The sequence below is a fragment of the Haliotis asinina genome, chromosome 1, assembly GCF_037392515.1.
Source record: "Haliotis asinina isolate JCU_RB_2024 chromosome 1, JCU_Hal_asi_v2, whole genome shotgun sequence".
NCBI lineage: Eukaryota > Metazoa > Mollusca > Gastropoda > Lepetellida > Haliotidae > Haliotis > Haliotis asinina.
Genome location: NC_090280.1, coordinates 91,516,084 through 91,543,807, shown reverse-complemented (window position 1 = coordinate 91,543,807; position 27,724 = coordinate 91,516,084). Strand labels below are relative to the sequence as shown.

The 27,724-nt window shown below is 40.4% G+C and overlaps 1 protein-coding gene across 1 annotated transcript; it reads left to right on the top strand.

Moving 5' to 3' along the window:
- The first annotated feature begins 4,439 nt into the window (after positions 1-4,439).
- On the top strand, positions 4,440-25,776 carry LOC137255302 (uncharacterized). Its single transcript, XM_067792757.1, has 6 exons — positions 4,440-4,574; positions 5,482-5,529; positions 9,791-9,984; positions 11,191-11,355; positions 11,796-11,842; positions 25,555-25,776. Exons 2-6 carry the CDS (start codon positions 5,486-5,488, stop codon positions 25,597-25,599), a joined length of 495 nt encoding a protein of 164 aa, XP_067648858.1. The 5' UTR covers positions 4,440-4,574; positions 5,482-5,485; the 3' UTR covers positions 25,600-25,776.
- Positions 25,777-27,724: the final 1,948 nt, after the last annotated feature.

Here is a 27,724-nt window from a genome sequence, read left to right as displayed (position 1 = left end):
CCAAACCTCATATGTTTGTGATTGTATGGAATGAATCAACCACCAAAGCACATGAGATGAAAATACACATCTGTGTATCTCTCAGTCACCGCCACATATTAGCGCCAACAAATTTTGGGTAGACTGGCCCAAGTCTCTAATAAGTTTTATCACAAACCATTGATGCACAGCCCTGCGCTAGTCTAGATAGAATTACCATAAATTACGAGTTTCAACGATTTTAACCTTTAGGGTCGGCTGCATTTATATGGTAGGCTTCATTTAAACATGTGGCGACCCACATTACTCTAGCGAGGAGGGACTATCACGTTTCTGTCGACTGTTACATTGGCGATAGGCAGCATTGAGTGTATGCGTACGATGCCTTTCACAGTGTTACTAGGATGGAATTATGAATTTGCTCTGGCTAAAGAGGATTGTTGAATGAATGCCTCATGATAAGACATTTTCAAACAAAAAATCAATGAATAATTTGAATATACTCATATAGTGATGTATACCTTTTGTTCTAACTTTGCTCTGTCCTATAGCTGCCGTGTATCTGCGCTTCCTTAGACATCCATCTGGAAAGTTTTTATGTGTCGGACAACGCACTGGTGTAAACAGTTGCATGTTCCCATGCTCAATGGACAACTCCATGGGGACCATCCACTTGCCACACACCTTGTGACTAAAGATGGGTACCACACATTAAGAAACACAAAAGATATATAGATTTCATGGTTTATTAGCAACGTTTTCAAATGAGTAAAACTATGGGATAGGAGCACGCCCAATAGTCTACTGTACATGTCATTGTTCTTCCTCCTCCTGACTTTCGCTCTCTGTCTCTCATAGGGTGTCTGTATCATAATCATCCTCAGTCAACCCTTCCACCCAACCCTTGTACTTGTACAATTTGGAAAACACATCGTCATACACATTATTGCTATCTTTTATTTCTATTAATGTTCCTTGTGTTTTGGGGTCCCACTGGATATGATACAGATAAGTAACAACGCGATCGAGGTTATTTTTTCAGTCTGGTTTGGATTACGTACTCGCTAAAACATCTCTTCCTATACAGCTGGCGTTTCTCATCCAGTACACCTCTATTCAGCTCACGTATCCGTAAATACATTTGACGGATAACTTGCTCTTCGAGATCAGCCATCTTACTTTTCCTGTTGTCGACATTGCTTAATGATTCATCATCATCACAATCATCCTGTTCCATTACAGGACATTGCTTGTCATGTAAATGTCGTTGTAAGTTATGGTTACTGCTAAACACTTGACCACAATAGTCACATTCTGACAGAGGATATGGTCTCTTCACATCAGAGTTGTCTTCCTCCCATTTCCTTTTAACTTGGGACATTCCAGGAGGGCCCAAATTGGACTGTACCAGTCTGTTGACCACTTGTTCTACTCTCTGTATCGCTTGAACAAGGCCAGAATAATTCTTCTTCAGTTAATCACGGCGAAGGGCTTCCATTTTCAAGAGAGAGAGACACCTGGATGTGATGTTTATTCAGGAATGAAACTGATGCTTAATCCGATGGGGTTAGGACTGGGACCCTTTCCTTAGAGCAATCACAGAGCGCTATGTTGATATCAATTCCCTTGCTTTAACATAGATTTACGACTGTCGTAGCGCTACTGTCGCTTTTAGGAATGGGGCCCTGGTTCATGTTCATAGACGTCACGCAGATGATTCATACATTAGTTAGAACAGATAACGGAAATGTCAACTTGACGCAGGAGAAGGGACCCTCACTTAGCTGGGCTTTTCCAATGGTTTTCGTATGAATAGCTCAGTACTGATCCAAACACCTACAGGACAAGAGCACCCAGTCGGGTAAGGAGGCAGATGTAGCGGACAAGAAGATCGTGGAGATCCTTGACGAGCTGACAAATGGAGTTACCTCCCCGTTCCGGTGTCTGGGCTGCAATAGGACCCCTATCAATGAGATGTTGGGGAGCGAAGCAGGCGTCACGGAGAAGAGCATCGTTCTGTACATGGGCATCATCGATCGCGGATTTCCGGTGTAACGCGCATGCTCTTTAACCGCATCTGTACTCCACCACAAATGAGACTGACTGGAGGGGCAAGGGTGGAATGACTGGACAGATGTGGAGTGGAAGAGTATGTAGCACACAAAAATGTGGGTCGGGATATATTTATGTATATAACATGTTTGGTCTGTATTTGGAAACGTTCACTCATTGTGTGTAATTCTCGTCAACGTTTTTTAATGTACGTGTTGCAGAATTTAACTCCCAAGAAGGAAAAGGAGAAAGGAAAAGAGGGAAAGACAAAGGAGCCAGATATGAAGACCTCCCACCTCAGTCACCGTCACTATAGCTGCTCCAGGTCTTGGGTAGGTAGTTCCACCACCAACACCGTCACTCTAGCTCCTCCAGGCCAGGGTAGGTAGTTCCACCACCAACACCGTCACTCTAGCTCCTCCAGGCCTTGAGTAGGTAGTTCCACCACCAACACCGTCACTATAGCTCCTCCAGACCAGGGTAGGTAGTTCCACCACCAACACCGTCACTCTAGCTCCTCCAGACCAGGGTAGGTAGTTCCACCACCAACACCGTCACTCTAGCTCCTCCAGGCCAAGGTAGGTAGTTCCACCACCAACACTGTCACTCTAGTTCCTCCATGTCTTAAGTAGGCAGTTTCCCCACCAACACCGACACTGTAGCTCCTCCAGGTCTTGAGCAGGTAGTTATGTCCACCGAAACCGGAGGTACACACCTTTGAACCTTTGGAAAACCACTCTGATCTTTTGTGTTTGGACTAGCCCTTCTTTGCGTGAGGAAAACTGAGGGGAAACAGCAGACTTGTTGATGTGACCCAAACCAACATTCTCTCCCATTCATGCCCTGAGCACCAGTAGTCCTTACTCAGTAATGTATTGAACGACAATGTAAGGTTTTAGTCTGACCACTCTTTGTTATAACAACCAAAGTGGCCACTAACGGCACACATAGATTGCTGAAAATAAACTCTAACCGAGATCTGCACTGGTTTCCTGCTTTCAAAGCCGAAATATATTTTCAGGGAAGAAGAAGACTTGAATGAGATTAATGAGGAAATTGAACTCCGTCCGCTGAGCCATGACGAGCTGAAGCATATGGTGATGAGACGCATCAACCGCTCAACCGGAAATACACAGTCATTCAACTCCACTCAAGTCCCAAAGGTCGAAGTCACTCAGCCAAAATAACCACTGATTGCAGAAAAAAACACAGAATTTATGCGTGTGCTATGGATGTAAAACTATATATTCAACTTACATAATTTAGACTGTGTATATATACTTTTTCTAACAATTTAATGATTTATGGTTTCTTTGCTATCAGTTTTACTTGTTGGTCAGAATATGTATATATACCTAATGTGCAATAAAAGTGATTGATATTTGTTATGCAATACAGACCTCTTGAAAGTAACAAACCGGCTCCGAGGGATATTGGTTAAGGTTGAATTGGTGGTTAAACCATTGACAACAGACTGATTCAAGATGGACAGATATTCCAAGTAGTGTATAGCTCTAGACTTCCACAAGATTATCTGTATATTACTTAGTGAGTGAATATGACTTTACGCCGCGTTTAGAAAGACCCCCTGCAACAATACAACGACGACATCAGAAATGGATTTCACACACTGTACTCATGTGGGGAATCGAACTCAGGACGAGCGAATGCTTTAATCACTAGGTCACCCTAATGCCCCACTGATGCAGAACATAGAATGAATGCACTATTGCCCGTTTGGCGCAAAAGCGGACCGATGAATTGCAATTTAACTCGACAGCTAATAAACATACAATGCCCAGTGAAACGCTGATCTCAATCAAAACATCATACCAACTCTGTGACGTTTTTGCAGAATAAAAATAAACAAGTTGTTTAGCAATCTATCACTGAAATATTGACACAGTTCAGTAACTGTTACGAGGGAGGAGTGCAGAGAAGGGGACTTTCTCGGCAATTGTGCACGTGTTTCTCGAACACCTGGCTGTCCCTTTCTCTGCACTCCTCTCTAGTAGCAAACAGTGAAGTGTGTCAGTATTTTAATGATAGTTTGTTAAACAACATTTTTATTCTTAGGACATAAATTCTGCAAAAAACTCACATAGTTGCTATGATGTGTTGATTATGATCGTTTCATTGAGTACGTTTATTAGTTTTAGAGCTAGATTGCGATTCAGACCATGTAGGTGAGCCAAACGGACAATAAGGTGGTGAGGAGGTCAAAGGTCAAACATGTGCGTCATCTTTAGAACAGGGTAACCGTCTGATCTGTAATCTGCAATGTTGCTCACCTTTGTCATCAGTGTCTCACACAGAGTCCATCCCAATATACTATCTTCTGAAGGACTGACGTCAACCTGATATGTCATGACACTGACCAATCTGTGAAGGCACAGATGTACAACGTCACGCATTACATTTTATAAAGTGACACTCCTCTGAAACATATGACACAATTTACAGCTTATATGCAGTGAAATCGGCATATTGAATTCACTCACAGCCGGACAACGTTGTGGAATACCAGCTGTATTCTCGTCAAGGTAAAGACCCAGAGTTGTATCAATTCGTAGTTCTACCTATCTACCTGGGCCCCGTTTCACAAAGCTCTCGTAAGCCTACGATCTCGTAAGTTTTCTCGTAGCCATTGTGCCTCCTATACTGTAACACAGGAGCTACGGATGCTTCCAGAAAAGTTACGAGATCTTAGGCTTACGAGAGCTTTGTGAAACAGGGCCCTGGACCTAAATTTTCGAAGTTGTCCTATTGTTAATATGGCTCTTTTAACTTACGACTATCTTAGCTCGAAGAGAGCTTCGAAAATCTAGGCACAGGATTTGCTATCAGTTTATTACCATCAGGACCCACTTGCACAAAGCGGTCTTACCACATTCGTAACCTCCATACTCTAGCACGGTAGTGGTACCAAACACCTGCGACACAAGATGCTCAAGCCAGACCTAGGAATCCGGGTTCACCAGACTCCCTATTCTCGAAACAGTCGTAGCCCTTCGAACGTCTTAAACGCATTCATAAAACTTACAGTAAAAGTTAACAGCTTAGTTTCGTAAGCCCAAGATCTCGTAACTACTCTCGTACCATCCTTACTTCCTATGTTACAGTAAATACGGTACGAATACTACGAGGAAAGTTATGACAGTTTAGCCATGCGAGACCCGGACCCCGTTTCACAAACTCTAATAGCTCCACGACTATTGCAAATCAACAGTTGCAGTATAGGAGGTACGAATGTTACGAGAAAACTTACGAGATCTTAGGTTTACAAGAGCTTTGTGAAACGGAGTCCAGGTGCTCTGTACAGACCTGTTTGTATCTTATCTGCAAGGCGCTGCTGAACTCTTCCAAAGCAGTTTTATTTCTGTCCAAAAAATTGCTACCACACCTAAAGACACTACTGTTACAATTAAAACTGTTTTATTTGACTTTCAGCACCATGATAGCATTCCTAGTTTTAATCGGCTCTGTGGCAGTTTACGGGTGAGTGAGAAGGGTGACTACATCTGACGAGAAGTGTGTTATGTGATGGTGCTACAAGCTACAGTATATGATTTCAGTGTTTGTTTGTTTATCTTTTGTTTACGTCACGCCACCCTCTGTCCTATTCTAGCTGTGTGGCAGCTGTGTATGAATAATCGAGTCCATTCAAACAGTTGAGACATGACAACCTGTGATAACCTGTGCAAACTACATACTAGTTATATTCACCAAAGCATGATAGTGTGTGAGTGAAGTTAGTTTTTATGCCCCACTCAGCAATATTACAACTGTATGGCGGCGCTCTATAAATGATCGCTTCGGAACAAGACCATCCAGTGATCAACAGCCATCGCGGATCCTTCACGGGTCCCAAAGCACGATGACCGCAGTACGTAGTCTTAACACGGGATATTGAGTCTAAAATATCACACTGAGTAAGTAAACTACCAAGTGCATGTTTGGAAACAGTATCTGCAGCCAATCATATTCCTTCACCGGTTGACCATGGTTGGAGCATTTGTGATGGTCAGCTCATCCCTTTTCTGATGTTCTGATGTCGAGAGATTGTGCTCCCCATGAATTGGTTGAAGTGACATCGAGTAAATGCAATAAAGTCAGTATGCCAGCAGAGAGATCTATGTCAATACAGACAGGCTGATCTATTGTGCACACAGACATGTCTTTTTGTATGGAGGTGATTGGTGCCCGAACAGCTTTGACTTGTACATGACTCTAATTCTGACATGATGTAACTCATGTGATATAAAAGAAACTGAAGAGGAGAGTTAATTGTAATCTTCTGAATGTATCAAAAATGATTAGGAGGTATCTGACAGATCACTTTAGATAGCTACAACAAGAGCGTAGACGCAGTTATCGGCCATGAAGCATAGTTTTCTAACACTTTGGATAATGCTATTTCATCAAATATTTTAGGAATGTGAAGCTTTCATTAACCATGCCACTGAAATATTTTGATATACTGTGTTATACGGTTCAACATGTGACACCAAATGAATTGTCTGTTTAATATACCAGTGCAAAACTTAGTCCTCTTCTACATACAAGTAAAACAATTACAATGGCAGCCTTCTTGGCAGCCATTTTGAACTCTGGTTAATATGAAACAATTCCACATAACATGTCGTCACTCTAGAAGTAAACAGGTAACAAAAACATCTGGTTTTAGTTACAAGAATAATGTTAAGTTTCAATAAATAAATCACCACCACACATATCCATGAAAAGTCTGAGAATCGCTAAATTCCCCTGTCTCAAAGAATAAGCTGTAAAACATTATTTTACCACGACATGACCATACAGAATTGCTTGTTTTGTCCCCAAGCCACCACTCTAGAAGAGGCAAGTGTCAAAAAACATCAAAAGTATCAACTTTGGATGTAAATGGAAACATTCGGTGTTCTATTGTGTGTAAAATTTGAGTGCTGAGAAGGCATCGTACAATAATTCAAGATGGTGGCCAAAATGGTGACCATTTTGATTTTTTTCAAAAACAAAAATATGTCAAATAATTTCTACACCCTTTCCACGAAAGTCAAAATGAAAGTGATCAGATTGATAGTAGTAAACATATGAATAACTTTGAGCAAACCAAATGTCATGAAAATGCTCAACGACCTCCATCACATAAAATGGCCTGTGCAAAAAACCCCTGATACCACAATCTGAGAGTATTACAGGCCTTTTCATGAGCTCAAGACATCATACTAACTGAAAAGAGTATGAAACAAAATCAGTACTGGGGAGGCTACGACTTCAAATCTTTCAGCTGCCTCCTCCTGGACTACATCCAGAAACTGACTGGTAGCCTCGGTTACTGCGATCATTCACAGAACAGTTTCAAAAACATTTCACTGTTATACTTGATACTTAACGTTGGGATAAGGAGTATACGGTGTATGAGTAGGTCAACAACGCGTTATTTGTTGTCTGGTAGATGTCCACACATCCGTGAATGTCCAGGTTAGAATATTGGCCTTCAGCAATCCATGCTTGTCGTAAAAGTGTTGGGATCGAGTTTCTGCTGGTTCATGTCATCAGCTCCCAATTACACAGATCGATGCTCATGATCTTGATCACTTGACTGTCTGGTTTAGATTATTTTCAAAGTCATAATATTATAGCTGGAATATTGCTGAATGCGGCGTGAAACTAAACTAACTCACTCAAGTGACCCTAGAAACAACCAGACAGGACCTCAAAGGCGATCGTCAGTCCACTTGGTTAGCCACTGTGCGAGGGTCAAGTCGCGACTGACACAAAGCATTCTAAATTTGTGTCCACTGTCTGTCAGTACTTATTACGATATATGTTTGTTCCACCTGCGGTACGAGGAAGGTTAGCCTCAGTGTTTAGCTTTTATGCCCAACCGACCATACTTTAACTTTAATGAACACACTGCTGTATTGAGAGTAGGACTGGCTGTCGATGTTCATACATCATTAAGAGCGATCGGTATCGATAGATGTCGGAGAAGTGTCTTTAAGTAAAACATGTAATAAATCAACAGATTTCACATCGATAACCGTTAACGATTCCTATTGACGATATTTCCGATTATCGGTCTTTTTAGCCAAATTGACAGCATTGTGAAGATTTTGATACAGAACTTTAAGTTACGTCATGAAATATACTAACGGGAAAAGGTAACTGCGCATACCAAAATTGCATAAACTAAACGTTATTTGAAAAGTTTTAAAAACAATCCTAAATAAACATGTAACAAAGCACTTTGCGAGGAATTTTTGTCACTTACCATGCAGGGCACGTGCAGGTTGTGCACAATGAACTTATTTACATTTTGCATGCTTTTTGACACCTCAAGTTTACACACGTGATATTGAAAATTGAAGAACCATTGATTATTCTCTGACGTTTGAATTTTGTGGATAACATATTAATTTCAACCTGAACTTCGTGTATGCCATGCCATGGTTTATAGAAAATCCGCGTCTCCGCGCCGTGGATATGTTGTTGACTGGAACGGCCCACAATGAAGTGGCCTGTGAATGTGGCAACACGAGAGATCTGTCTCCACGCTAAATGTCAAGCCAGTAACACAGCTACATGCGGCTGACCCATCTAAGGAATCGATTCCAGAGTGCTAGTTTGACTACTCGGACCATCCCGGCCTACGTCCAATCAGAAACGATTAGGGAGCACAGCATCCGGCCCTGACGTCCAATTTTGTTCCAACATCACCGACAGGCACGTCTTGCCTGGTCCAGACAACATCTTTGGCACATAACACAGGATTAAGTGTTTTGATCAGTGACGAGTCGCTATTTCTTTTTGACAGTTCAGACGGCAGGACAAAGGACGTACAGAAGGTGATGCTGAAAGGGTGTGCTAACGTGTGCGTTGAGCAGCGTCGTTAGCTTGGTGACGAAAGCTTTCTGGTATGGGTTGAAATCACATCTCATGGTCCGACCCAACTTGTTGTCAGTGGCAATCTGACTGCGATACATACATGGCATTATTGGGCCCTATGTGCATTCCAAGACAGAGACGTAACTTCAAGCTTTAGCAAGATAATGGAGAGACGTTTACGTCTAACTCAGAATCAGAAGCTGTTGACGTTAGCTGAAATGGAACAAGTGTTGGTTCAGACTTGGAGCATCACTCCCCAGGTTTTCTTCAATCGCTTAGTGTTGTCTACACGTCGTGCATCAACGCCAATAGTGGGCACACGATGCTAAATTTGTGAACTGACTTTTGTTTGACACCACATGCCCTCAAGGGAATGTCACGATGCATATTGTCAGATCATACAGATTTCGATCTTTTCCTGTCAAAGATAAACACGTCAAATTATTAATTTTTTTTATTAAAATATTGCATTAAATAATGCAAAGTTACCTTATTCCGCTAGTATATATAATATATTCAGACTTTCTGTTACAACCAACCAAATACCAACTATACTATGTTTATGTTGTTTCTTGTTGATGCTTAACCCGATGGAGACATTCATCTGTTCGTTCTTCGTGTAAGTCCTGTTTTTTTCTCACTCAGCAGTTGCGTTCCTTAGCTAGGCCATGATCAGCTAAACTTGGATTCATTTCATAGATTTGAACTGATTAGGGTTGTAGATTGTCCGCATCAAACCTTATGATTCTTTATTTCACCAAAGAGGTAAACAAGGACTGGATTAAAACCAGCCTTCACTCCCAGCGCACTATATTAGTGGTATAATTCTGAGAGATGTCTCAGTCTCATCACGGGACTCCCCTGTCCTCAGCCAGGGTCAAGGCCACGACCATGACCACGACCACGGCCCGCACCACAACCACTCCTGCATCCACAACAACCACCAGCAGCTGCAGGCGGACCAGGTCATCGTCAACATCATCGCCGACATGGAGAAAGACGGCGACGGCATCGTGGAGCAGACGGAGGTCGAGCAGGAGTTTGTCCAGAAGTATGACCAGGACAGTAAGATATTGTCGTCATTGTCATTTACAAATTAAGATCAATAATGCGGCGGCGAGAGTTCGTGTGATCCTGGCATAGTCAGGCTGATGGAGGTCATCATCAGCTCTGGGCCCTTGTGCAGATGCAGGTTAGAAATGATCTTCAGTAATCCAAGGGGAAGGAGGGCTTCCCTGAATCACTTTCAGTTCACCTTTGATGAGCAATGGATGACGTCACATCGAATTTCTTCTCCACCAGCGAACCAGTTGTGGCTCAATTTGAACAAACTGGCCAGGCTTGAAAATTTTAAATGAAATGGAAATTTATAAATATCGGCGAACAGTTCCACATGCTCCTTCTGCCCTAAACGTGTAGCATTATAAATTCCATCGTACTGGAGTGGATAATTTTAACGAAGTCCTGTCCTCGCGGGGCATCGAATCTACGTACGGCCAGCAAATGTACAATGATGTACAATATTGAAGTTCCTGTCTAATGGTGGAAATACAAATGTAAACACTGAGATTTGACAAAACGGCTCTGTCAATTGTTGACCGAAATCGGTAGTTTTTTAAGTGTACTAAGCGTCGGTTTTTGTTGAGTAAATCCTTTCAGAAACTGATTGAAGAAAAGAGAGAGTATATGTGCCAGTGCTGGTAAAAATGCTGGTGATAATAGATGAAACATTTCAGTTTGTTCATTAAATTTTCCGTCTCCGCTTACAATTCACAAGTATGACATGAATTATGATTTCGAAACTCCCTTAGAGCTAAGATAGTTGTAAATGTGATACATTAACTTGAGACTAACCTAGCGCTAAGAGAGCTTCAAAAATCTAGGCCCAAGACCCCATTTCACAAAGCGATGGCGATCCAAAGCCCAGTACATAGATTTTCGATGTTCTCTTTGTGCTAACATAGTCGTAAGTTTAATGTTAATGTCTGACTTTTATGACTATCGTACCTCTAAGACAGTTTAGGTCCTTTTCGTAAGGCGATCGAAGCACTACGACAGTTGTAAGTCGTTGTTAAGTATTATAGGCCGCCGTTTGTGCCATACATGAACATTGACATGATATCTTAGCGCTTCGAAAGTCTAGGCCCTGGCCCCTGGTGTTGCTGAACGAAACAATCTCTGGCGTTATGGCTGTCACAGGTGAATGGAAAATATGAGGGTTCCGATCACAGAACTAAAGTCGCTTTGTACAACGTCACCATGTTGTTTCAGACAGCGGCGATGTCAGCGAAGATGAGTTTGTAAAACAATGGCATCACCAGTACCATGACGCACATGACTTTGCCGGCTACCTCTTCCACCACTTCGACTCCAACGACGACCACAAACTGACCGCCATCGACATCGTCAATTTTGTTAAAGGAGCTGATAGTGACGGTGGGTGATCCATTTTCGACACCTTTTGGTTACAGCATCCTGGTTAAACTTGATCTCCAGTAATCCATGCCTTCGTGTCATCCATTCCCATTTGAGTATATGGATGTTCATGCCGTAGGTCACTGGATTGTCTGGTTCAGATTCCATTACTTACAGACCGCCACCATTTAGCTGGAATATTGCTGAGTGTGATGTAAAACTAAACTCAGTCACAACGATGGAGCGTCTTACAGCGTCTGGTAAAAATAAGTCATATCCACTTAAGTTCGGAAATTTTTATTCATACAAGCCCATATTCCTTTTGAGGCGAAACGCTTGCTGACATTTTCAGCAAACATGGAAATCCTTGGCTTAACTCTCCTGGAATAAAGGATGCATGTTGCGAGCGAGGGAACGAGTTGTCTCCCTTCGCTATAATGCTTGTTTTTTGTGTTTTGAAGGAAACGGACGAGTCTCGATCGCAGAGTTCCAGTCTTTCTTGAAGAACGTAAGTCACGTGACAGTACGGTTTCATTGATGCATCATGTCATACATTTTCCCAGACACCTGTCTGCTATTCTGTTTTCGCCAGTTAGCGCACACACATGTTACTGAAATTGTGAAATATGATAACACAGTCAAAATCCTGGACTTGAGACTTTCCATTCTATTGAAACTGAAGGTGTCCGTCCAAAAAGTGCATTCTTTTCTTAACACTAGAATGGCTTTGGAAATGGCTTGCAGTTAAAACCTTGATGACGACGAAGACGGGTGTTCGATTCCCCACATGGCTACAATGTGTTAAGCCCATTTCTGGTGTCTTCCGCAGTCTCAGTCTGTCTTCCGCAGTCTCAGTCCGTCTCCGGTAACATCAGTCTGTCTTCCGCAGTCTCAATCTGTCTTCGGTAGTATCAATCTGTCTTCGGTAGTATCAATCTGTCTTCGGCAGTTTCAATCTGTCTTCGGTAGTATCAATCTGTCTTCGGCGGTTTCAATCTGTCTTCGGTAGTATCAATCTGTCTTCGGCAGTTTCAATCTGTCTTCGGTATTATCAAGCTGTCTTCGGTAGTATCAATCTGTCTTCGGTAGTATCAAGCTGTCTTCGGTAGTATCAATCTGTCTTCGGCAGTGTCAATCTGTCTTCGGTAGTATCAAGCTGTCTTCCGCAGTCTCAATCTGTCTTCGGTAGTATCAAGCTGTCTTCGGTAATATCAGTCTGTCTTCGGCAGTATCAAGCTGTCTTCGGTAGTCTCAATCTGTCTTCGGCAGTATCAATCTGTCTTCGACAGTATCAGTCTGTCTTCGGTATTATCAAGCTGTCTTCGGTAGTATCAATCTGTCTTCGGTAGTATCAAGCTGTCTTCGGTAGTATCAATCTGTCTTCGGCAGTGTCAATCTGTCTTCGGTAGTATCAAGCTGTCTTCCGCAGTCTCAATCTGTCTTCGGTAGTATCAAGCTGTCTTCGGTAATATCAGTCTGTCTTCGGCAGTATCAAGCTGTCTTCGGTAGTCTCAATCTGTCTTCGGCAGTATCAATCTGTCTTCGACAGTATCAGTCTGTCTTCGGCAGTATCAAGCTGTCTTCCGCAGTCTCAATCTGTCTTCGGTAGTATCAAGCTGTCGTCGGTAGTATCAAGCTGTCGTCGGCAGTGTCAATCTGTCTTCAGCAGTATCAATCTGTCTTCAGTAGTACCAGTCTGTCTTCGGTAATATCAGTCTGTCTTCGGCAGTGTCAATCTGTCTTCAGTAGTATCAATCTGTCTTCAGAAGTATCAATCTGTCTTCAGTAGTATCAGTTTGTCTTCGGCAGTATCAATCTGTCTTCAGCAGTACCAATCTGTCTTCAGAAGTATCAATCTGTCTTCAGTAGTATCAATCTGTCTTCAGTAGTATCAATCTGTCTTCAGTAGTATCAGTTTGTGTTCAGTAGTATCAGTCTGTCTTCAGTAGTATCAGTCTATCTTCGGTAATATCAGTCTGTCTTCGGCAGTATCAATCTGTCTTCGGTAGTCTCAATCTGTCTTCGGCAGTATCAATCTGTCTTCAGTAGTATCAATCTGTCTTCAGTAGTATCAGTTTGTCTTCGACAGTATCAGTCTGTCTTCGGCAGTATCAATCTGTCTTCAGTAGTATCAATCTGTCTTCAGTAGTATCAGTTTGTCTTCGACAGTATCAGTCTGTCTTCGACAGTATCAGTCTGTCTTCAGAAGTATCAGTCTGTCTTCGGCAGTATCAATCTGTCTTCAGAAGTATCAATCTGTCTTCAGTAGTATCAGTTTGTCTTCGGCAGTATCAATCTGTCTTCAGCAGTACCAATCTGTCTTCAGCAGTATCAATCTGTCTTCGGTAATCTCAATCTGTCTTCGGCAGTATCAGTCTGTCTTCGACAGTATCAGTCTGTCTTCGGCAGTATCAATCTGTCTTCGGCAGTATCAATCTGTCTTCGACAGTATTAGTCTGTCTTCGACAGTATCAGTCTGTCTTCGGCACGTAACACGAGAAATGGGCTTCACACATTGCATCCACACGGGGAATCAAACCCAGGCTCGACGCATTATTCAATCAATAAAACTTCATTCGGTACTTAAAAGACCACAGGCTTATAGTACATGTATACATGTACATATTTACAACTGAGGAGCAGAAAAGCACGTGTGGAATATTTACAAATTACAAGTTTAAAGTAGATTTTCTGTGTATAAATGCAAAATAGATATACACTGACAGGTTCTGTAATTCAATAGTGTTTTCACTTGTTAATAACATAGTCATTCTTATTTCATTTGGATGAGCGCAATAGTAGGATGCTATATATTTCTGTCTAAGGTTTCCACAGACGACACATATGAAAAGAAAATGGTATTCATCTTCTACAACATTATCCTTACGGAGGTTGCAAATTCTATGGTTACGAGGAATATTAATATAATGACCAGTTTCAATAAACAACTCGTGCGATGAGCAGCGAAAACGAGATAAAGACACACGGAATTTCTTTACAGTGATTTTTGATAAATAATATTCTTTGCATTGTTCAGACTTCCAATGTTTATAATACAGATATTTCGGGGATAAATAGATTGATTCAAACCATGTTTGTTGATAGATGTCTTTCATTCTTTGGGTCAATTACGTAATGAAATAGTTTTCTGACTGGGTGTTTTGATAATTCCAAACATAACCATATCCCGTTTTGAATAAAAAAAAAATCCCTTACATTAGTCACCCAATTTCTTGTCCCATTTTTGTCATACATCATCATCATATTATAACATTTTTTAGGAAATCTATGACATGGCATTTTTAACAAACGTAACCAGTACGTTATAACTTTGTTAAAGAATATATGCATAACGGAAATCTGCCACACTCGCCGTACACCATAGTGCTACATGTGTTAGATTTCACGCCGAGGTATTTTTTGCATGCATATAAATGAACTTTTTCTTCAGCTTCATAAATTTTCAGACCCCATATTTCTGATCCATACAGTAGTAATGGGCATACGTTAGTATCAAATATTTTGAAGAAAGTTTGGTATGATATTTGAAAGTTTGGTATGATATTTGAAAGTTTGGTATGATATTTCCCCCAAAATGCTGAGATTTCTCTGTCTATCAAAACGTTAAGGGCTTGTACAGATGCCTGTTTTGTGTGGTTAGTCCAAGAAAGATGCTTAGAAAAATAGACACCAAGATATTTCTATAAGTTTGTAGTTTCTAGTTTTTCGCCTTTGAAAGTCCATTTTTCCCTTTTCGACAGTTTTCCACCATAGTTAAAAACAGTGATCTTCGTTTTACTCCTGTTAACTGCCAAATTCCATTAATCAGAATAGATTTCAAGTTGATCAATTTGTTTCTGTAGGCCACTTACGGTGCTATAAAATAAGACAATATCATCAGCGATGAGTAATTGGATTAAGTCGGGGTGTAACTGGATCCTGTTTCTACAGTTATCACATATTTGCACAACTAATTCATTGATTAAAATGTAAACAGAAACGGGCTTAAAATACAGCCTTGTCTGACACCTAAATGGCAAGTAAAAGTTTCTGAGACTTCGTTATTGTCTCTTACACACACTTTGACATTTTCATATATACTATATAGAAGTTTATTCATTTTTGGCTAAGCTAGAATCAAATACCTTAGCAAAATCAACAAATAGGTCATAGAACTTTCCACCTCTTGAATTCAAAATTTTTTAGACAATGGATTGAAGTATATATTATCAGCTGTGGTGTAGCCCTGTCTGAATCCAGCTTGACCCTCATATACTTTATCCATAGTGTCAGCCCACTTAATTAATCTTTTGTTTATGATATATGTTATATGATATATAAGTTTCCCGAAGATACTAAGGAGAGTAATTCGACGATAGGCCTTTGGATTGTTTACATCACCATGTTTATGTATAGGAACAATAATACCAGTTGACCACGATGGAGGAAAAGAACCAGTTTCTAGTATAACATTACATAAAATGTCACGGTAAGGAAGTAATATATCAGACGAATGTTTAACAAATTCAGGGAGAATATTGTCTATCCCTGGTCACTTTTTGCACTTGGGGTTCTGTATACTTTCTCTTATTATTTGAGAATCTATCTATGGGTGTCAAAGACAAAATCTAGGTCAGTATTTACAAAGTGTGTTGGTGTCTCACTGTTTTCAACAATGTCGTTGTTTATTTCCGATTTTGAAAAAAGACTTTCAAAATATGCATACCAATCTTCAATTCCTATAGTATTTTTGGGGTTGTTTTTCGGGTTAAGTTGTTTTAATTCTGACCAGAATATTTTCGAATCGTTTTTATTTGGTTCTAAGTATATCCTTTTCTGATCAAAATAGTCTTTCTCCTTCCGTTTACAAGTCTCAGTGTACATATTTCTAGCTCTGTGATAGCTCTCGGGGGATTCAGTTGTTTTCTGTTTTCGAAAAGCGTTTAATAATTTGCATCGTTTCTTTTTCATATAGTCACAATCACTATCACACCATTTATTTCTACTATTATTACCTCCCCTTGGCAAGGGTTAAACTTGTTTTTTGGTTTTTTGGTTTTTTTCATATCCGAAGCTGCTAGACTCAGATGAAATCTACACTTTTGTTCATTTTTAAAATAAATCCTGTATCTCATCGGTGAGCAGATTGTTTCTAAATTCTGTTAAATTATCTATTTCCCAGACAAATTTGAATGCTTCGGTATTTGTATCGCTTTCATTACGTTCACAGCATCGATGCGCACGTAATTTAAGTGTCAGTGGTAAATGAGATGATTCAGCGCGGGGAGGTATGTTGAAACTTTGTATGCTATCAAAAATTCTAGTCGATGCTAAAACGTAGTCAATAACACTAGTACCGTTTGTATCAATAAGTGTATATTGGCCGATACTAGAATCCGATCCACATCTACCATTGAAAATGTGAATATTTAGTATAGTACATATACCTCACAAGCATCTACCACAATGGTTCACAATCTGATCACAGGAGAATCGTTCAAGCTCAAAGTTATAAAGTACTGAATCACACATCGGATGATATTTACTTCAGTGTGAAGAATGATATCATCATCAACAAAAATTGGGATTAGTACCTGTTCGGGCATTGAAATTGGTAAATCAGATATAAGCTGTACCACTTTCTCCTGGAAAATTGTAACACCATTTCTGCAGTATGCATTCAGTTTATTATACCAGGGGGGCACCCGTGGCGAGCCACCTCCTCGTGGTGGGTGCTGGGTAACGCCAAGAGCTCGCCGACACCCCCGTTGTGGACCCGGGGGGATATTTGGTCCACCAACCCGTTTGCCGTGGGTTGCGGCCCTGTGTCGGCGGAGGAGGGGATCCTGGTGGTTGAGGGCAATAGGGACCTGTAACCGTGTTCCTCTTGCTCAATATACCACTTTGGCCCTGACTTCGCCTAGACGGGTGGTCGAATGGGCCCGGTTCGACCAATCGGCTGGTCATGCCAAGCCCTGTGCATGGACTGTGTATGTGTCATTGCACAAATATTATTTTGAATTGTTCGAATTTTCTTGGCACTACTTTTGATCTCTAACGTTTTGGATTGTGAAATATGATAATATGAATTTTGCCTAGAGTCTTATGCCCGAAGGCGGTGGCTCATGGGCCAATCTGGTAGATCAATTATTTATAATTCTTCTGCTGGAGTATATCATCTGAGTATCCTTGGTGCTGCAAGTCGGAGGCCCACTTGTTTTTAGCATTGTCCTTGTGATACTCCGTGGTGGGTGGGGAGCTCAGATGATGAACCATATTAAAGTAACTATGGCTTACACAACCCCCATTAAAAGAAACAAGCGTCAACTTGACAATGATGATGATGAACTACGACCGTCTATTCCGTCCATTGAATACTGGCCACGATTTCTAGTGATCGAGACTCTTGACAAATCACCTTTCAAATTAAACCCATTTGCGGTATCTAAAGGTATACATGGCATAGCAGGTGAGGTACGAAATATCAGACGACTGCGTTCAGGTTCCCTACTTGTAGAATGTAGCAGGAAACAGCAATCAACCAACCTGTTGTCAACTGAGCTCTTTGTTTCAGTTACTCCACACAAGACTCTGAACACGAGCAAAGGCATTGTTAGAGACCGAGATCAATTGTTTGCAGATATGACTGAGTTTGACATCGTATCAGAAATGAAAGATCAAGGGGTGACTTTTGTTAAAAGATTTACAACTCGGATAAACTCAGAAACAAAACCTACTAACACATATCTCTTCCACTTCTCTTCTCCAAGTATTCCAAAATCAGTAAGAGCAGGATATTGTAATATCAGTGTTGACACTTACATCCCCAACCCGCTTAGGTGTTTTAAGTGTCAGAAATATGGACACGGTGTAAATACTTGCACATTGTCTGTTGTGTGTGCTCACTGTGGTGAGAAAACATACACAACAGAAGATTGTGACTATAAAAAATGCACCAACTGCTCAGGCGATCATTCGTCATTTTCTAAACAGTGTCCAATTTGGAAAGAGCAAATGGAGATAAATAGAATAAAGTTTACTCAAAATATCTCCTTTTCCGAGGCAAAAAAACTGGTAAAGAGATCTGATCTTCCAGAAAGTTATGCTACAGTAGCAAAAACAGCATCTGAGTCAAGCTCAAAAAGAACAAAATCATCCACAGGCTGCCAAACTACCTTGACATGGGTGAATTGCGATTCTCCACAGCTTTTGTACCCTGCTATATCATCTCAGACTGAGGAATCACTTCCTAGTACCTCATAGTCGTCTTCTGATCACAAACCATCATCATCTCAGTCACTCTCGAAGTCTAAATCGACAGCTGACAGTCAGCAAACTGTTAAAAGTAAATCTAAGCCTAAGTCTGATGCCTCAAAACAACAAAGTGGCAGAGCTCCTAAAGGGTCACAAAATAGAATTCAATTGTTCAACAAATATGGGTCTCTTGAAGACATGGACGTTTCTGAAAACGTCCATTCTAGGGCACATAGCTTGTCGCCCTCCAAAAGAGTGCGGGGTAGATCCCCAATAAATCCCCCCAAAAGATAGTTTATTCTAATAATATTGTACAGTGGAACTGCAGAGGACTGAAGACTAATTTACATGAATTACAGCTATTAGTCCAAGATTTCACACCTTCAGCCATATGTCTCCAAGAGACATATTTAAAACAAACAGATACATTTGACCTTCGTCATTTTAATGCATATCATTCTTTTTCACCTCCGGCTGATAGAGCCACTGGTGGGTCATCCGTTCTAGTCAGACAAAACGTTATTCAAAGCCCTGTTTCACTAAATACTAATATGCAGGCTGCTGCTGTGAGAATTACTTTACATGTAGCGTTTACACTATGCTCGCTCTATATTTCGCCGTCTTCGACGTTTGCCAAAACTGATCTGCAAGCTCTCTATGACCAACTCCCAAAACCCTGTATTATAATGGGAGATTTAAATGGGCACAACCCACTCTGGGGTAGTGTAAATATAAACACTAAAGGGAAATTGTTGGAGGACTTTTGTTCTGACAATGATTTATGTATTTATAATGATGGTTCCAGCACATATTTACATCCTGGTACAGGGACTTATTCTGCTCTCGACTTGTCATTGACAAATTCTGAACTACTAAATGAATTCGAATGGTCAGTCCACGATGACCTCTGTGGAAGTGACCATTTTCCTACTATATTAAAAGCTATAACTCCATCCGATGTTCCTCCATCATCAAGACGAAATTTTAAAAAGGCTAACTGGGCTTTATATGAAACACTGTGTGCTGAAAAACTTAAACCCGAACGTTTTATTGACGTTCCTGATGCTATTAAATGCTTTTCTGATGAATTGAACTCTATAGCTGATGAGTGTATACCAAATTCCTCTGCAGTTCCCCATATTCGAAAACCATGGTTCAACGATGAGTGCAAACAAGCTAGGAAGGCAAGGAAAAAGGCAGAACATTATTTCCGTCGCCATCCTATGGTGCATAATTTAAATAAATTTAAAATTTTAAATGCTAAAGCACGGCGTACTTTTAAACAGAACAAACGCCAATCGTGGCAAAATTATGTATCTAAAATAAATTCTCGGACACCCATGTCCAAGGTGTGGAACATGGTCCAGAAAATTAAAGGTAAAGGTACTAAATCTACAGTCCATCATCTTAAACATGGAGATCAATTGCTTACTGATAAATCAGATATTGCTAATAAACTGGGTGAAACCCTTGCTAAACATTCTTCCTCTTCAAATTATTTACCAAAATTCCAGCAATATCAAAAACAAGAAGAAAAGAAAACTATTAATTTCAATTCCGATAATGGGGAAGATTATAATGAAACGTTTTCTATTCATGAACTCCATACTGCACTTGATCAAGCTCATGATACTGCTACAGGAGCTGATAACATACATCATCAACTCCTGAAACATTTACCAGAATCCTGTCTGGAAACTCTCCTAAATATTTTTGATGGTATTTGGACATCGGGTAACTTTCCTCCTTCATGGCGTGACGCCATAGTAGTACCAATACCTAAACCTGGACGTGATCATACCGATCCATCCAATTATCGTCCGATTTCATTAACAAGCTGTGTTTGCAAGACCATGGAACGCCTGATAAATAATCGACTTGTTTGGTACTTGGAAACTAATAACCTTATAACTGATATACAGTGTGGTTTCCGCAAAAACAGAAGTACTGTTGATCACTTAGTGCGTTTAGAATCATTTGTTAAAAATGCACTAATTAATAAACAACATGCTGTGTCTATCTTTTTTGATCTAGAAAAAGCACATGACACAACCTGGAAATATGGTATTTTAAGAGATTTACATGACTTTGGCTTGCGAGGTCGTTTACCTCAATTTATAGCCAACTTTTTAAAGGATAGACAGTTTCAAGTTCGAGTGGGTTCTACCCTGTCTGATCATTACACTCAGGATCAGGGTGTTCCACAAGGCAGTATTCTGTCTGTCACACTTTTAGCATAAAGATAAATAGTTTATCAAAAGTTTTAAACGATTCAATAGATGGATCGTTATTTGTGGATGATTTCAATATTTCTTGTCGTGGGAAAAACATGCATACTATTGAACGGCAACTGCAGTTGTGTTTAAACAAAATAAATAAATGGTGTCTTGAAAACGGCTTTAAATTTTCTAAATCCAAAACTAATTGTATACATTTTTGCAGAAAATATAAGCCACATAAAGACCCTGAACTATCTCTAGATGGCACTCCCATCAAAGTTGTAAAAGAGGCCAAGTTCTTGGGCCTAATCTTTGACTCCCACTTAACATTTCTGCCTCATATTAAGTCCCTTAAAACTAAATGCCTGAAGGCTCTTGACTTGTTGAAAGTTGTTTCCAACTCAAAGTGGGGAGGGGATCAAGCAACCCTCTTACATCTATATCGATCACTCGTGCGTTCGAAACTTGATTATGGCTCCATCGTATATGGAGGAACCTGCAAAAGCAATCTTAAACTTCTTGACTCCGTCCACCATCAAGGCTTAAGACTTTGTCTTGGGTCTTTCAGAACGTCACCTATTGATAGTCTCTACGTTGAGGCCGATGAACCATCTCTTACTCAACGTCGTATAAAACTGTCTTTACAATATATTACTAAATTATATTCTAATGAATCTAACCCTGCCTTTAACTGTGTGTTCCCCTTTATGAGGATTTGTATAACAAAAAATGTTCTCTTGTTCCACCTCTTGGGCACAGAATTAAACCATTTATTTCTTCTGCCGGTATTGAGCTGGAAGGTATATCACCTTCCCGTCTTCCTTCTTCTCCTCCTTGGCAATTGGTTAGGCCACAAGTTGACCTAACATTAACTACATTTAAAAAATCAGAAACTAATGAATTACAATATAAACAAGAATATCATCAATTAAAACATAAATATAGCAATTACAAACCCTTATTTACAGATGGATCCAAGGACGGTGGCGCAGTGGCTTGTGCCACTGTCATTGGATCCAGAACAATATCTTCAAGATTACCCGATAATAGTTCTATTTTTACAGCAGAAGCTAACGCCATATTAACAGCTCTTAAATATATTCAAAGACACCCTAAACGTAAACAATATATAATCTATTCCGATTCTCTTTCTTGCCTTCAGGCTATTAAAAATAATTCTTGTAAACATCCACTTTTAATTGAAATTATTGAATTGTATAATACTCTTGCTACTGGCCAATACGACATCGTCTTCTGTTGGTTACCCAGCCACGTGGGCATTTCTGGTAACGCAATGGCCGATCTTGCTGCCAAGGCGGCACTCAACAAATCTGTGACACCACTTCTTATTCCATACACTGATTATAAAGCTAACATTAGATCTTATATCCGTGATCTGATGCAGAAGAAGTGGGACACCCAGTTGGGTATAAATAAATTACATGAGATAAAACCTTACATTGGTTATACCCACTTGGGTTGTCAGTCCAGATTTGAAGAGATTATTTTACGACGATGTCGTATTGGCCACACTAGATATACCCACTCATATCTGTTGAAAGGTGAGGATCCTCCGTTTTGCATCCCTTGTGATGAGAGAACCACGGTCAAGCATATCCTGCTTGACTGTGTTGAATTCTCCATCACAAGGGATAAGTATTTTACAGTTAAAACAATGAAGGATCTTTTTACTAGCGTTAATTCATATTTAATTATTGGTTTTTTAAAAGAGATTGATTTTTTGGTTGAATTTTGAATGTTATGTTGTGTAAATAGATGTATTTTAATTACTGGAAGTTTGGATTAGTAACTTGAATTGTTGGTGGCTGTACCCTCGAAGGGGGTTGAAGTATTGTAAAATTATTGTCCTCCTGAGAGGGTACGTAAGTCCAAAAGCATTCACAGTAAATTTAAACTTTCCACTGTTCTTAATCGTAGTATATGTGTATTTTTAATTTTTGGCTAGATGTGACTAAATTGCTGACAGCTGAGGGGATGATGTAAATCCAACTAGGGTCCATGCAGGCAGCAAAGGTACTGTAAGTCCCCATGGCCCCTGGTATGGTGATCTACCTTCAGTTGTTGGCAATCTATAGCCTGATTTTATGTTGTATTGTCGGAATAGTGATATTAGTTTTAACATTCCACACTAGTTTTAATCCCAGTTGTGATATTCTAGTTGTTTTACTGTCCGTCGTTGACAGGTTTTTATAGTATCCATATATTTCATTTCAGTATTTAACGTTCTCGTCACGATATGGCTGAGATATTGCCGATGTGACGTTAAATATTAACTCACTCACTATTATACCAGGAAGATCCCTCTGGGTGTATAGAGGTACAACTGTATAATAAGTCAGCATCAAGATCAAAGAAACATTTATCAAATAAGATAAATATTGTATTAACCGTTACTTTGGACCACTTCATGTGATGTTATAGCGTTTTTCGTACCATAACTAGTGTACCATCAGACAGTCTTCCACACAATGGTAATTTATCAGCACTTTGCAAACAGAATCATAATCAGTAAATACATAACTAAGATCAGGATTATTGTTCCATGTCTCTGTTACACCAAAAATTTCAAAGGATGTAATACAGTTAATAAAGTCACTGTCAGTCAGTTAGTTTGAAATACATGAGCTGTTCCAAAATATGAATGTTACACCACCAGCACAGCTAGTAAGTGGTTGATTATAGTTACTATTATTGTCACTCGGAACGTCATTGTCAGACGATTGGCCCTGGCCACAACCCTATCGTGGCTGTCCCCTGTCTGATGTTCTGGAGGTAGATCGGAGATTGCGTGAGCTTCCAGGCATCAGGGCCTGTCCTCGGTCTTCAGAACTGTCTGGTGTTCTCTCGCTCCTATCTCCTTTCAGCTCATGCACAAGTTTATTACATTTAAAATAATACCTAGTGTCTTGGTTCTGAGTCTGGAGTCTGTAGAGCTCTTGTCTTTGGAATCGTGTGAGTGGAATCGTGTTTACCGTATCCCTGTTCCTTGAGAGTGTCTCTCAACTTCAAACATCTCCACTTGTCCTCCCAGTGCATTATCCTTATGATAATAGGCCTTGTCTTGTTGGCGTTACCGATGTTACTTGATGTGATCCTGTGAGCTCTTTCTATGTCTCTCGGTACTAATGGGCTTAGATCTGCCGGCTCTCTTTCTTTATTCAGAATCTCTAACACCTTACTCTTGTTCTCAGTATAGGTTTCATTTCTGCTCTCTGGCACACCATATAGTACCATATTGTTTCTCCGGTTTCGTCTTTCCTGGTCTGGCTGTCATATGAGTCTCTATTCTATCACTTTTCTCCTGAATTGATTCAATATCAAGCCTCATTTTCTCCTGTTCTTCTTTGTTTGTTTTCATTTCACTTCTCAAATCCGTCATTTACAATTTGAGGGATTTTATGTCCTCCTTCATTGATTTCACATCTCTGGATAACCTTTCCTCTGAATCCTTAATCTGTTCAACTATAGCTGATTTTCAATCATCAAGCTCCCTACTCAGAGGTCCTGGGTTCAACTCGACAACCCCAGACGTTAGTAGCAGTGAGAAAATTACAGACTTACTTGGTAGGGCAAACGTGTCCAGTTTTCGACGTGTAAGCAAAGGTGACGTCACAGAGTTTTGACAAAACACATATTTCACCTACAATACAAAGTGAAGCCGGTGGTGTTGAGGTGAGTGGTGTATTTATCATTGTCGATTCCACCAGTACTCTAGCCCTGAGAAGCCCGAGGAGCAGAGTACTACAGAGAAGGAGTCTGTATGTAATATTCATGCCTGGCGTCCACTGACATGTCGACTGGTGGGGTCGAACATTTTCGATCTGTTTCAATCCTTTAAGGGGCACAAAATGTTCCAATTCTGGCACGTCAAAAAACGACAGGTATCCCCGTGTTGTTTTTTATCCAGTTTTATCGCATTATTAAGGAAAAGTTTTATTTTAACGCATATTGTGAAACCTTTTATTAAAAGGTCGTTGTATTCTCAGAGGTGGATTTCGATGATGGTATATGTCGCTGCATGAAGGATGAACATAATGATGAGGTTGATGATTTGGAGATTTTACGTGCGCGTATTTGGCACACGGAATGTAATTAAGAGGCTGGGTCGTACCCAAATACAGAGTTGTGTGATTATTTGTAAATGTCTTATGTTATGTCGAGTTCACGAATTAGAACAAAACATTCTTAATGTTACAACCTATGGGAAAAAAAAACATTCCTCGGTTATCTCCCTTTACCGCTTCGCCAATAGTTGGCGCAAATCACTACGGTTTAAGTGTACTTCCGGTAACATGATGGCGTTTGTTGCAAGTTTTGATTTCAAAATCAAAACGATGCCGGAGACATCCTGCTGTTCACCGAATGCGGCAACAGAGATGGTCCGGCTTGTCCGAGATGCCAAAACTTGCTGAAATGGTGGCTGACTGTCATTCGAAGTGGCCGTAAACTTTGTCATAGTCTTGACCTAAACGCCTTAGTGCCGCTGTACAAAGTGATCATAGCGCTAAAGTGACCTTAACTCCCATATCATACCGTGCCTTATCATAGACTTAATGTAGCATTAGCGCTAATGTTGTTTTGAACAACGACTCCCTGGTCATTAGTTTTTTTGTCAATAGGGACATAATTGTTCTTATTGCGTCCCATTTTGCTGACCTATACCTATCTTTCGCTGTGTCATGATAATCAGATACTTAATCTCTCACTGTAACACTTTATGTTTCAGCTCTACGTCAACTGTGTTTCGTCACATTATTCTCACGGCCCTTGAGAACTGCTGTCAAATAAAACAGTACGATGTACATTGCATGCCATTTTGATTGTTTCTTTTCTCATTGTGGATTGTGAATTTCCTACTGGTATTGTCAGGGCACTGCTTGGACCTGTATGCATACTGAAGAGCAAGAGAAAGAAGAAAAGCATTTCGCAACAATGAAATCTCAATGAAGTGAGCGTTCGTGTCTATGTCTTCTATTTTAAAACTTGACAAAAACGTTGCGTTCTTTTGCTGTTCAGTATAGTATGACAAGAGAGGACTGATTGAATTTGGTTTTAAGCCGCTTTTAGCAATATTCCAGCAACATCACGGCGGGGGACACCAGAAATGGGCTTCACACATTGTACCCATGTGTAGAATCGAACACGTGTCTTCGGCGAGACTAGCAGACGCTGTAATCATTAGGCTACAAAAGCACCTCCGATAAGAGGTTTTCAGGATATATTACTCTAGTATGTAAGCATGAGCAAGTATTTGACATATGTATATTCTGTGAAGATGTAGAGACACGTTCGCACTCACATACAAAGCTCATACACATGCTCTCACGCAATCCAGCACACTCACATAAGGTTCTCGGTTTCACACACGCACGCACGCACGCACGCACGCACGCACGCACATAAAGCACACTATGCAGATATGAGCAACTCAACGCGGAATATGAAAATATTAAAGAATATACAGGCCAAACAGTTGAAGCCACACACATCTGTAGTCCCGGTAACACCAGTTTTAATAAAAGGGCACTGACCCAGAGCAATTTCCGTGGACTGGTTGCTAGTGTTATTGTGTTTCTTCACAGACTACCCCCCATGATATCTCATTGACTAGGTAGCGATCTCTCCTGCGCCACCTCGCAAGCGCATTTGGTAGTATATGGGCGTACATTGATCAACAAGACTGAAATGAAGTTTAGTTTTCGAATTAATTGAAAAATGAAGTCATCGTTTGTACCCATCGTACTGACCGATGGCTTCAATCTAGCAGTCTGCAATCTAGGTTTGCTCATTGCTCACTAACACAGTTAGGGTGACATATAAGGAGCGGCAATATTAAATTTGAGACAATAATTAATACACTTTTAGTTACAGGTATTTTGAAAAAGTGTACGTAACTGTAAGGCCCTTGTAACGGCCGTAAAGGGAGCTAACTCGGAATTGGTTAGTGTCTGATAAAAATGATCGTTATTTGAGGCTTTGTTTAACAACAGATCAAACAGAGAAACATGTCTAAAATATTTCATTGACACAAAAAACGCAATAAAATTTGGCAACAATTTTATTAATCTCTTTATACACATAACTGTAAACGCCAACTCTAACATCACTAAGCAATGACCCGTTTCGCGAGTTTCGAATTCCAGTCTGAATTAGACAAATTTATCTTAAAGGTATTAAATACGCGTACCATAGGGCGGGTGCTTAAATATTTCCTGAACCGAAGTAAGCAGACCAAAGGAACGACCCGATGTCTCTTGCATGCCTTCATTAGGAAAAGTCATTGATGGTTCTCTCTGATTCTGAAAAAGGTACCAGCAGAGGGAGAATATTCGGATTTCTCAATCTTCTTTTGAGTGACTGAGTTTAGTTTATTCTGCTTTTAGCAGTGTTCCAACAGAAATGGGCTTCACACAAAGTACCCATGTGCGGAATCGAACTTGGACTTTCAGCGTAACGAGCGAAAGCTTTACCCACGAGGCTACCCATCACACTGAATCGTCCATTGAAATGACACTATTACCTGAATTGATATGATCGTACCATCCACTATTCAGTAGTCCATAAATGACACTTGGTGGTACTAGGGAAAGTTAAACATATAATATACTAGTATATATACACATGAGCATTAATTAAGTACCACCAAAAACAATTGTCGATTGCAACAAAAAGGGATTAAAACAGAGTCAATCAGTTATATCTAAATACAAATGCACTGGTTACGTCAAGGATCGTCCACCATCAGAAAGGCCGAGAGAGACCACTCCTCGTGATGACCGTTCCCTAGTTCGCCTAGTGAGAGGCAGGCCGATGGCCCATACCAAAGGTCTCAGAGAACAATGGAGAGTGGGTGTTCGTCTCTCACCAGCACCGTCCGAAGGAGGCTCAGGTCCGCT

Excerpts from the sequence above, each read along its gene's own strand:
- LOC137255302 (XM_067792757.1), top strand. The coding sequence starts at position 5,486 with ATGATAGCATTCCTAGTTTTAATCGGCTCTGTGGCAGTTTACGG. Across the intron at positions 5,530-9,790 it reads GGCTCTGTGGCAGTTTACGG|CCAGGGTCAAGGCCACGACC; the intron begins GTGAGTGAGAAG and ends CCCTGTCCTCAG. Across the intron at positions 11,356-11,795 it reads TAAAGGAGCTGATAGTGACG|GAAACGGACGAGTCTCGATC; the intron begins GTGGGTGATCCA and ends TGTGTTTTGAAG.